We start from the raw sequence: 13,121 nt of genomic DNA, 5'->3' as shown, positions 1-13,121 counted from the left end.
AAAGCGATTTGACAACTTGTTTGTTTTTGGAGTGTTCGAGACTGATAGAACATTAACATCCCAGACCAACCAATAACATGTTCAGGGTGAACCTACGCCGGGACCACCGTTTGATTGAATGGTCACCGTCCAATCACAAAGCAGAAACTGACTGTTCAGTGCGCAACTGACAGGGAATTCCACCAATCAGGTGTTTCCGATGGGCGGTCCTTAGCCTCAAGGTAACAGTCGTGGTCTCTGTTGTACGCGCTGGTTTAGACAAGCAGTATGGCGGAAGAAGAGAGTGATTTGGAGTTAGACAGGTTTAAGAAAGAACTGGAGACTTTGTTGAACACTAGTGCAAGCGACGAACGCGGACTCCAGAGCAAGACGTACTGTGAAAGATTCTGTGAGGTAAGGTGACAGGCTGGACGAAAGCGTTTGCCTGCTTTATAAAAAGCAAACAGAGAGATGTGCTAACCAGTGTTAGCAGCATGTCAGCAGATTCCCCTCCCCCAGTGTACAGCCACCGTGAGCCCAAATCACACTGTATTCTACCTCATTAACTACGGCTGTCTTCAAAATACTGTAGGAGTAGATCTCAATTGTCTGAGAGTTCATTTTTAGTCACGATTTGTGAAACTCGGGCTGTCACTTTCTTTCAGTTAGCTTCATTAGCCTGGTATGTGGCTAACGGTTAGCATTCCCAAGTTGCATTCCAAAACAAGCAGGCTGTGAAAGATCAGCTTATGCACACTTCATCAGATTTTATTCGCCAGCGATCTTGTGAAACAGAAAACGGACCAGCCGACTTCGATAAATCATTATGCACGACTATAAGGTGTTAAATGATAGAATAACTCGATGCTGTCAGTGTTAGCAATAGTTGATGTCTTATTAACCAGGCTCTGCAAAAGCTTGTTTAAAGTCGCTGGTTAGTTCCAACGGTTACTAAGCAGCTTTTCATTTCTGATGAAATTGTTAATGAATCCATCCTTTCTGTAAAAATAAACTCTTTTATGGTGGGTTACGAAAGTTTGATTGACATTACCTAATTTGTATCAGTAAGTTCATGTACTGTTATTAAATGCTAGTGACTTCCATGACTATAAACAAACATCAAAAGTTGCTTGACAGCAGTTTTTTCTGGCTTTGGGAGCACATAGCGATAGTAATATGTTCTGTCAATATTTTATTTTTCTATTAATTGTCTCTCTTTTTAATTTTTTTTAGTTGGTGGTGGAGCAAACCGGACGATGGCAAGTGCCTCTTCCCCAGCTCCAGGTGTTGCAGAGTGCCCTCTGCTATTTTGTTCATGGTGTGGCATCATTCCCTCCAGAGTGTGAGCATGTACGCTACACTCTGAGTAGTCTGGCCCTGTGAGTATATACTTCTGCTTTTGACATTTGGATGTCTGTAATGTTAATTGTCAATTCATGGGTTAACGGTGTGTTGAAATTGCTGAGGTTGAGTTGACAATAGTTGACAACTAATCCTGTCTGAATAGGACCTAAATCCACTGGAAGTTATAAAAGTCGCTAAAAGGGTTTACATTTACATTTAGTCATTTGGCAGACGCTTTTATCCAAAGCGACTTACAATTGGGGAATACAAAAGCGATTAATCTTGGGTTACAGTGTAATCTATTGGAGCAACAGGTTGTAAAAGAAAATAATTACAGAATAACTTTTTTTTTTTCTATTTACAGGAGTATCTTCGAACTGCTGTTGTTCTTTGGAAAAGATGAATTCATCGAGCATCCTTTAAAAGACATTCTAGACTCATTCCAGGTAACTGCATTACCTCAATCCTATTATTCTTGGGGGAAGCATCATGCTGAATTCTGCTTACGGGACTTTCAGTGCTTATTAGTGTTGTCAAAAATATCGATATTTCGATAAATATCGATACTGAAATATCTGAACGGTACCAATATTAATTTCCCGAAGTATCGATACACCGATACTAGCCGAGCTGTCACTTTCACTTCTCTCCAAAGGCGCGTGGACAAGCACCACACGTGACCGCACTCGTCTCCTTCGCTCTGGTTAAATAGCAAAAGTGAAGTGAATAGAAAGATGACTGCTCTGGTTGTTAAAGAACACAGCAGGAGCGCTATCTGTAGGGATCTATGATCTCCGCGATGCAGAGAACGCGCACGGAATCCAGTCATAAAAACGGAATTTAGTTTAATGTGGAATGTCACGGAATTTGTCAAAGTTTGGATGAATTAATCAAAAGTAGGTCATTACACTTAAATCAAATCACAATATGGACTAGTATCTGTAAATATTAAGCTGCAAAAGTTGATTTAAATATGAATCCTGCATGTTCTGCGCGTCTCTGTGTGAATGTGCTGCATTAAATGGTAAAATGCTCGTAAAGTGCCTTTCAGATCAGTTCTGGAGATATTGTTGATGTATTCATGTCCTCATTGAGACGGCAGACGCTGAAATCACCGCGAGCGCTACATTAGTAAACAAAACACATTTCAAAAGGCTACTGTAAGAATAAATAGAAATTGTTTGTATGCATTCAAATAATAGACATGCTAAAACACAGAATTTGGTAACAATAAAACATAAGGTGAGAAAAAAATAAAACATTTCATACGGCCCTAAACGTGTCATTGTCAAATTGAATGTAGAAAAAAATAAAACGGATTTCATAGGGCCCTATATCTGGAAATATTTTGGTTATGAAGCAAATGAGAATATCAACAAATAGAACTTAGAATTTTAATTAGTACATGTATTAGTAAACGTTAGTTTCAATTAACATTTAACTAAGATTAATAAATAAATCAACAAATGCAGTACCTCAAGACATTTTTTTGTTTCTTGTAAAATATATTGCATGTTCTCGACTTGTTACATTTATCTTTAAATTAAAAAAAATTACCCCCTTAATATTGTGGCAGTTTTTTCACCGTGGTATCGAAAATGGTATCGAATATCGATATTTTTCAAGGTATCGTATCGAAGTTACAAATTCCAGTATCGTGACAACACTAGTGCTTATCGTGGTGTTACTCATATGTTTCCATATATATGGTTTGATGTTTTAAAATGGTCTTTCTGCTCTATTCTAGGACTGCTATGCGAGCCTGGTAAGCCACCAGAATGTTTACCTTCTGCAGGTTAGACATATTATTAAAGATGGAGGTCCTTGGGCAAACCCTGTTCTTCAGGCTATTCTCAAGGATTCAGAACTACCACAAGAAGAAGGTCAGTCAATCAAGCTTTTGTTTAAAAATAGAGTATCGTCAAATGATCTATATGCGTTTTCTGAACTGTTAAAGGAATTGATTATAATAGGACTCTTATTTATTGTTTTTGTTCACAGTGGACAATTATCTGAGCTCAGAAGTATCCATTTTCTTTGAGCTACGTGTGCGTTATCTGGTGGCATGTGAGAGGCTTCCGGAGGCATTGGCACTGACAAGGAGATGTATCCGGCACTCTGTTGTAGGGAGGCATCTCTATTTCAAGCAAGCCTACCTCATCTGCCTTTGGAGGGCTTCTCTTCATGAGCACTTGAACAAGGGGGTGAGTGAGAAGTTATTTAATTAATAGCTACACCAAGGCCTGGGTGATAAAATGGTATCGGTATTTATCGATAACGCTAGAAAAATGTTTGATATACGCTCTGGTTTTATTTAATTAAACGTGATATGAGTGACGAGTGATTTGTGATATGAGTGATATTTTATTCGCTTATGTCAGAAACAGCGAATCTCTTTAAAACTGGCTGTTGTTTTCACTACATTGCATTGTAATATTTCGTAAAAGACACTGTTACATGTACTCGCCAATGCAGATTTTTACTCGCATTTGGCGCTTGGCGAGTGTTAATTTTAGGCCCTGCTTGTATGTAAAATACATAGTAAATTAAAGATTTGGATATTAAAACCATCTGAATAATTGTTTTTTTTAATTATAAGTTGCCTATATTTAGGTAGGTCACAACTATCTGTAAGTCACACTTTTTGATGCCATTGGTATAAGACAATCAATATTGACAGCATACAGAGAAGTTGTCTGCTGGGCCTATGGTATTCTGGGCACCTGCATGTGTTGTGTCAGCCATTAGAAGACAGTTTACAGAGGAAGGAGGACTTTATAAAGGTTTTGAATGGCCCCATTTTGGTGACATTGCCTTATTGTATAAACTTGTTTATGAAGTTTACATTAGATGTATATCAATCAGATCTGCATTTATGGTTAATTCAATTCAGTTTTATTTATACAGCACTAATATAACAAATAAATATAAAAAACTCATAACAAATATTATTTCATAGCACCGTTAATACTCAACTCAAAACACAACAATGCAACTAGTAATAAAAAAAAAAAATATATATATATATGTGTAGATGCACCAAACATACTACCGAAAGTAAAATATACCATCTGACCCATTTAAAAACATTTAACAATCTTTCATTCTGGGTATCACACTAATGTGTTGTTATCGTGTGTTAAATCGTGAATGCTGTGCTAGATACATGCTAACAGCCTCATCTTGTTGATCCTCTGGAGGGATCTGGAAAGAGGAGCAGGTGTAGTGACAAGACAGTGCTGTGTTCTCGTGGAGCCTGTGGTGACCTGCAGTATTCCTCTCTTAGAGGGCATATGTTGGGAGAAGCAAACACAAGTTTAGATCACATTCACTGCTGACCATGCTTTTCAACTTGACCTCCATCACATCTGTATCTCTGAAAACTTGCGCTGACCAGCTGGCCCCCATCTTCACACAGATCTTCAACAGATCACTGGAGCTGTGCGAAGTCCCCTCATGCTTCAAACGCTTCACCATCATCCCCGTCCCAAAGAAACCCAAAATTACTGGACTTAATGACTACAAACCTGTGGCTCTAACATCTGTGGCCATGAAATCATTTGAAAGACTGGTTTTGGCTTATCTGAATTAGGGCTGAACGATATGGAAAAAAACGATATGGTAGTTTTATTTTTAAGAACTCACTGGTGGACGTCGACTCGTACGGCGTAAAGGCCCTTTCACACAGGACGCGGCATGCGCTGCGCTATGAAACCCATTCATTTCAATGGCTTGCGCTGCGCGAGGGCGGTTAGTTGCTGCGCCGACCAAAGCGGAGCGCACCAGCGGCGAGCTTGCGCGCGCGCCGCGGTCAAAGTTCAAAATAGTTCAACTTTTGCCGCTGCGCTCTGTGACGTTTCCCCGCGCGGCCAATAGAAACGGGGGATCCAAACAAGCGCCGAACTCAAAATGGATGAACAGCTGATTCTCTGTGTGTCTGAATTTCCAGCTATACCATACAAGTTTGCGGTCGAATAGGGACCTCAGCGGTGCATTCAAGGGCACTCGTAAAACTGATGTTCGTTGTGTGACTGCCAGAGTTGTATGCAGGGCGGGGCGAGCGCGGAGAGGGGAAATCTATATCGTCTATATCGTTGCTTTTTTCGATAGTAATATCTTGAAAGTTCATATCTCGATATAGATACGATAACGATATATCGTTCAGCCCTAATCTGAATCACTAGACCCTTACTGGACCCCCTGCAGATTGCCTACAGAGCAAACAGGTCTGTGGATGATGCAGTCAATATGGGACTGCATTATGTTCTGCAGCATCTGGACAGACCAGGGACTTATGTGAGGATCCTGTTTGTAGACTTCAGCTCTGCTTTTAACACCATCTCATCACTCCTCCAGCCCAAATGAACTTTCCGTGCCCACCTCCGTCTATCAATGGATCACCAGCTTCCTGACAGACAGGCAGCAGCTAGTGAAGCTGGGAAAATTCTCATCCAGCACCCATATGATCAGCACTGGAGCTCCTCAGGGCTGTGTTCTCTCCCCACTGCTCTTCTCCCTGTACACCAATGACTGCACATCTAAAGACCCCTCAGTCAAGCTCATGAAGTTTGCAGACGACACCACACTCATCGGCCTCATCCAGGACGGTGACGAGTCTGCTTACAGACAGGAGGTTAAAGAGCTGGCTATCTGGTGCAGTCTCAACAACCTGGAGCTGAACACGCTCAAAACAGTGGAGATGACCGTGGACTTCAGGAGAAACCCCCCTGCACTCCCTCAACTCACCATCATGAACAGCACTGTGACTGCAGTGGAGTCATTCAGATTCCTAGGCACCACAATCTCCCAGGACCTGGAGTGGGACAATCACATTGAGTCCATTGCGAAAAAGGCCCAGCAGAGGCTGTACTTCCTTTGCCAGCTGAGGAAGTTCAACCTACCAGAGGAGCTGCTGAAACAGTTCTACTCCGCCATCGTTGAATCCATCCTTTGCTCTTCAATAACTGTCTGGTTCAGCTCAGCTACCAAATCTGACCTCAGAAGACTACGGAGGGTAGTCTGGACTGCTGAGCGAATCATTGGTACAACCCTCCCCAGTCTCCAAGAACTGTTCTTGTCCAAAGTGAGCAAAAGGGCTAAGAAAATCACTCTGGACCCCTCACATCCAGCACACTCCCTCTTTGAACTGTTGCCATCTAGTTGATACTACAGAGCTCTGAGCACCAGAACGACCAGACACAGGAACAGTTTCTTCCCTCAGGCAATCCATCTCATGAACACTTGACAATTACGTGGAACACACAGCACTATTATGCATAATTTATTTAACACATACTTATTTACATTTTTTTAATTTGCACATATATTATCTGTGTCTTGTCTTGTCGCTGTCATTCTGTCTTACCTGTTGAGAAGAAACTCTGCAAGTATACCGTAACAACTGAAACCCAGACATTCCATCAAATTTCTCCATCTTGTAAAAACACTCCCTGTGTTTATCCTTGTACCCCATTGTTTGTCTCTGTGTATTTTGGCAAAATCTTTGGATTTTGGCTTTCACGTCTGTAACAGAATCTGAATTTCTTTTTCCACACTGGCTAAACTTTAAATGAAAACTAAGTAATGATTTAATACAACTTTGTCACAATTTAACTAAGCTGTGGGAACAAAGTTATGGGAAATAATCCTTAATTTAGTGGCTCTGCAGGGGGTGATTGTCATGCAAACTATACAGTATCACATTATGTTGACTAGTGGTCTGTTCTTGTGTAGGACAGCAGTGTGTTGTTTATATATATATATATATGTATGTATAGTTTGATATATAGCTATACAATATCACATTAGGTTGACTAGGCTTACATTTTAGTGGTCTGTTCTGTTTGGTGGTCTTAAAAAGATATTAAAAATGTCCAAATATTTTTGTTTTAATCTATTGGATTATATTGCAATATATTGTCTTAAAATATTGGAATATGATGAACAATGTCATAGATCACACTATTGTTTTCTTTTCTAAAGATGGCAGACATCGATGGGAAGGATGCTGTAGAGATACTCTGCATGATGGAGAATGAAGAGAAAGATGAGACCGTTTTGATGATGAGTAAAGGCTTCCTATCTCAGAAGCTCCAGATTGGAGAAATGTACTACCTTTGGTGGGTCTCTCAAGCTCTGTGAACATTTAGGGGAATTGTGTTCAGTGTATTGCCCCTTTTTGTAGCATTCAGTATTTTTACACAATCATTGTAACAGCCTGACCAGAAGATAGTACCGAAGGTGCAGAGGATCACAGTCTTATTTCACTTTTATTTATTTTTTTTCCATAAAGGGATTTGGTCTTCATATGGAGCAGACTCTATCTGCGATTGAACCTCTCCAAGCAGGGCTTCCTAGAGGAATGCAAAATAATGATCCTGTCAGCCACCAACATAAAAGTGATTTTCCCATTTATGAAGGTGATTTTGGCAGAGGTAAGATATTTTGTCATTGTATTAAACATGTAATTGAACACACATATCAATACTTACAGTACAGTAGTGTTTGTTATTTTTAAGTGTTTTTTTATGGAAATAACCACAGCCATAAAATGTGTTTTTATTTTTTTCAGTTTGGAAAAGATGGCCTGGGGTTTTGTGTGGACCTTTGTGCACGAGCCTTGCAGACTGACGTTAGGAATGATCCAGTCGCCAAGTCTCTTATCTACAAAACAATTGCATACCTGCTCCCTAATGACCTTGAGGTCTGTAGGGCTTGTGCACTGCTAGTTTTCTTCCTAGAGAGAACTGTTGAGTCATACAAAAACGTGTTCCTCCTATATACTCACCCTGATCAAGAGTACCATGCTGACACCAGTCTTGTGGGTAACAGTGTACGATTTGAGGTTCTCCAGATCCTGAAAAAAGACCTGTACTTTGACCCTGAGTTCTGGAGCCTTCTCAACATTGAAACAAACTGTCTGAAGCTAATGAGTGATAAAGTTGGTAAAGCAGCTTTATGTGAAATCATGCAAAGGGACAAGTGGATGCCAAGCTGCTGTGTGAAAGGATGTTGTCAGTGCTATGCAGACAACACATATGGGGCTATCAGTAAAGCAGAGAAACATATCAATCGAAAAAAACAGAAAGTGGAGTCAGTGAAAACTTGGGTTAATTCTGCCTTAGGGGAAGCATCCTCCAAACCTCCCGGCAAAAGGCGGGGGAGGAAGCCAGGGACACAGCTTGTAAAAGATTCAGAGGCCTGTCCCGTTCGACGTTCATTTAGGCAATTGGACTCGGCAAAGAATCATGCCAGGCAACTTAATAGTAGACGCCAGAGACTCCTTTCACGGCAGACAGAGATGAACACACTGAAGCGCAAGGGAAGGAAACCACAATGGCTTTTGGACCAATTGGCTGCCCAAGCAGAAAACAGTGAACCTCAGCAAGACAAGAAACCAGGAAGGAAACCAAAGCAGTCAAATCTTTTAAAGGATATTTCAGTTGAGGAGCCATTAAGTGAAATTACAATGAAATTTTCCTACCCTGATAATGAAGTTGACCTCTCTTCCGATGTCCAGGCCTCACTGTTTTCCACGGAGACCCCTCATATGACTGAAAACAATACTGACAAAATTGCATCACAAGATAATTTGAAATGGCCTGACAGAGCTACATCTCTTATTGAGTTACTATCAACAGAATCTACTCCATGTAGGAAAAAGGACTTAAGGGTGAGGGAGGAGATTTTTTTCCGAGAGCAAGGCCTTTCTATGGTTCATAAATTCCACACATATTCAAGACCAGTTGAATTAGAAGGAATATCAGTCAACAGTTTACCCAAAGATGAAGTTAAGGTGGACCATAATGAATCCAAACAAGAAAGACAGTCTGCTGAGCAACAGTATAAACCAGCAGAAAGCCTTGAAGCTGCTGCACAGGATAATGCTGTGGAAATCAAGGCTACACCAATCCTACTTACAAATGAGGAAACATCCACTCCTGCTGAAGCCATTCTTGAGCCAGTTAAAGAATTAATTGAACATCCAAAAGTTAATGAGTTATCAAGTCCCCAAGATGCAAACACCAAATATCCAGACTATGGTCCTTACAGTCCTATTAGTTCTCCAGAAAATACTACTGTTGATCTTCCACCAGAAGTGTCAACTCTTACCACAGCTGACGCCATTCCTGTACCTGAAAGTACACCAGAAAACATGACGGGTCTTCATGAGGATGCTCCTCCAGTTCTCACTGAAGTGACATTGCTCCCTGATGCTACAGTCGGTACTTTGAGTGAAAGTGCGATTGCAACTTCTTGTAAAATTGTGCATGAGAGTACAGAGGTGCCAGCGCTTTCACCAAGACCTGAGGAGACATCACCAGAAATGCACACAGCTGTTGATGGTCTAGTCCCTGACCTTATTCCCCCAAGTGATGCAAGTTGTCAGCTTTCAGTTAACTGCAGTCTTTGCAATAAAGAAACCAAATACCCATACATTCTGCGGCATGCAATGTGGCATCATCGGATTGACAAAAAGTGCATGTTCTGTCACAAACGCTACACTCGTGGGCGCAGCCCGTCAGTCCATTTTAAAGTGCACATTCAAGAGCTGAAAAAGTCTAATGGGCTTTTTAATGAAAATATTTGTGAGAATGCCACTGAGAACACTTTGCGACGTTCCCAGACAAGACTGTTTAAACGTGTGAATCCAGCCATGAAGAATAGGTTTAGAAACATCAAAATGAGGTTAAACTGTACTTTGAACATCACAGATTTGCACAGGGAAGGACAAAGTTCAGAGCCTAAGGTAAGATTGCGAGCAAGGTTAGTTAAGAATTCAGATCCCCCAAGTACATCGGAAGAACAAAAGGAGAAAGTTTGCAACATGAAGAGAAAACGTGTGTTAGCGAAGAGATCTCAGTCCATAGATGAAAACAAAAAGTTTTTCAGAATGGGACTAGTAAGGAAGAGAGCAAAGACTAAGCAAACACTAACCCCAGATGACAACCATTCAGATACCAAGGGCAAATTGGCTCATAGGGTAAATGGAGTAATCAGAAAGAAAAGAAAAGTGAAGAGTGAGTCTGAGACAAATACCCTTGATGAAAAGGTTCAGACATCATTACCACAGGACAGCAAAGTGAAAACTGAGAGTGTAGAAAGTCAGAAAGTCAGTGTCAAGACTGAATCTGAGAATGTAGACGTGATAAAAGACAAGAGCAAAACAAAATTGAAAAGAAAAGATAAAATGCTGGACTCTGGGCTGAAAAAGAAGAAGATTACTCATGGAGATCAAAAAGAGGATGGAGAAGATGTAAAGAAGAAGAAGATAAAAAACAGCCCGGAAGGCAGTTCTGAGAATCAGAAACCCAAAGACAGTAAGACTGAATTTAAGGAAATTAATCCAATGGGGCATAAGAATGGAACTCCCCCAAAACCCAAACAGCCTTCCACACCATTCCAGGGAAAAAGAACTGGAGCATCTACGCAAGTCAGATGCCCTGTGGAGATATGTACATTTAGTGCAAAATCAATCCTTGTCCTTTCACATGTGCTGTCTCACCACCATGGCGACAAGAAGGCGCTTGTGTTCTTTTTCAACTTTGGAAAGGAAAAATGTCTTTTCTGTTGCAGAAAGATATTCAACCCTCAGCATTTTTTTGACCATGTGGTATGCCACAGAGGTGAGCTGAAGTTTCCATGCAACCATTACGGCTGCAAGGAGAGGTACCAAACACGTATGGAGCTTAGTGAACACATGTCAGGCCATCATCCCTTGAAAGCGATGTGCTGCTTTCCTGGCTGCTCAATGCAAGTTGAGAGCAGTATGCTCCTGTATAAGCATGAGAAAACACATTATCGACCTGATACAAATTCAGGAAAAAATTCATTCCCCAAAGAATCTGAACCAACAGGGCACGGAGCCCCTCGAAGCCAGGAAGATAATATGGAGGCACCAGCAAATTCTTCAGTCAGTCAACAAATTCTGGGTGCAGCCAATTCGAAGGGTCCTGCAAATCAAGATGATGATGAAAAACCTTTGGTCCTCAATAAGAGTTCCGTAAACTACAGTTGCAAAAACCAGAGCCTTGTTAATGGGCATAGCGAGGGTGACAAAGTTGTTCCTCCCAAACCTTCAGATCCAGTCATTAAAGAGCAGGAACCAACGGTTTTAGGAAAACCTGTAGCTAAATTCATTCGACCTCTTCCCTCAGCCTATCTGGATGAGTCTTACATTAGCATGCCAAAACGCTGGAAGGAACCCCAGGTGGGCTCAAAGTTATTAGGCACTGTGTCAAAGCCAGAAAATCTGCCTACCAGGCAGCGCTGCTCTCGATGCTTTCAGTCTTTCAACAGTGAAGAAGAGCTGCAGACACATAAGGACAAATGCACATCCCTCTTTGGATTTGATTCGGATGATGAAAGTAAGTACCTTTTTTATTATGAATCTCAAGTTATTTATTTAATTTTTGTTGTTGAATACTTTGTTTTTGTTTTCAACAGGTGCCTCCTGAATTTGGAGAAACAAGCCTCTCTACTGAGAAAATTGCTAAATGCTGCTGTGAGCAATCAGCGTTCTTATGTGTGTGCTTAACATCTTTGTCAGCATCTTGAAACGGATCTAGATTGAGAACTACATGGGAAATAACTTATCCCGCGTTGTAGTCTTCTATGACCGATCTGCTGCTTTATTTCAGAGCAAAGGTCTGTTAATTCTTAAAAAAAATCTGACATTGTCATTAAAAAAAAAAAATTTTTTAAAGTCTTTTGAGACTTGGGACTATTTTTTTACTTGATTGTCATCCTTGCTAGAAAATGAATAAGTTTGTCTTTCTATAAAAGGCACAACAGATGCTTTTGACTCTCTCCCTCACTTCCTGTCACAGAGCTTAACCTGTTCTCTCATTTTTTGCTTGTCTTTTCAATTCCTGGAAATGAGAGGCCACCAAGGACCATGACACTACAAGACGAGTCAGTCTGTCTTTCTGGCCAGGGTAAATACCTGCTCTAGAATGCACAAAATGTGCTAAGTGGTGGCTACTTGGCTGTTTTGAGACAATGGGTCAGGTATTTACCAGTGTTACATTGTGCTTTATGAGCAGAATTACTGGATGGAAACTCGTAGGCCACTCTAAGTATTGCAAGCACACTCTAAATATGTTCTTTTATTATTTTTAAAAGACTTAACATTTGAACCTTTGTAAATTGTTACTAATTGCATATTTAGCAAATGTCATTAACTTGCTTATGTTTAAGTCAGTGGACACTTGGGAAGAATTAAAGACATAAAGTCTTTAAATGAAGGACTTTCACTTCGGTTGAAAAAGAACTGTCGGCCTATAACTGGTGCTGCTGGAAAGGCCTAGTCTTTAAGACTGCAGATTCTCCTGTTAATGGAGGAGTGTATATGTGCCACAAAGCCTCATTGAACATTGTCATGACATATTCTAAATGACTTCTCTTTAAACTCAAGAAAATTGTAAGGGGAGGACTAATTTGTGTCTCAGACAGAGGCATGTTTATAGCTGTTCTATTGATGAACAGTAACCGTCTTATTTATTCTTTTTTTGTATCTTCTGTAAATGTTTGAAGAGTTTAAATAGTATATGATTGGATTGGGTGACTGGGTTTATATATCAAGAGCGTTTTTTGTCCTGATTAATAAACAAATTTGAAGGGGAGTTGTGTTTGTTGTTTTATTGTAAACAGCCGTTGTATCGTATCGTTAGCACTTGCACAACAACATGTTTTACTTTTCTCACAGTTTATGTGGTAAAAATGAACTAGTTTGCTGCGACTCCGTCCACGGGAGGCGCTGTTCACTGTTAGGTCAAGTTTATCATAGCTGTTGCCAA

General features: G+C 40.5%; 1 protein-coding gene across 1 annotated transcript; it reads left to right on the top strand.

Moving 5' to 3' along the window:
* The first annotated feature begins 226 nt into the window (after positions 1-226).
* LOC306873943 (uncharacterized protein) lies at positions 227-12,946 on the top strand. The gene is made up of 9 exons (XM_079423542.1): positions 227-393; positions 1,213-1,358; positions 1,688-1,769; positions 3,071-3,206; positions 3,325-3,527; positions 7,306-7,442; positions 7,616-7,757; positions 7,895-11,690; positions 11,770-12,946. The coding sequence occupies exons 1-9, from the start codon at positions 268-270 to the stop codon at positions 11,778-11,780; spliced, it is 4,779 nt and encodes a 1,592-aa protein (XP_079279668.1). The 5' UTR covers positions 227-267; the 3' UTR covers positions 11,781-12,946.
* The last annotated feature ends 175 nt before the right edge of the window (positions 12,947-13,121 follow it).

This window comes from Barbus barbus (genome assembly GCF_936440315.1).
Source record: "Barbus barbus genome assembly, chromosome: 8".
In the NCBI taxonomy this organism is placed as follows: domain Eukaryota; kingdom Metazoa; phylum Chordata; class Actinopteri; order Cypriniformes; family Cyprinidae; genus Barbus; species Barbus barbus.
This window is presented reverse-complemented; position numbering and strand designations above follow the sequence as displayed.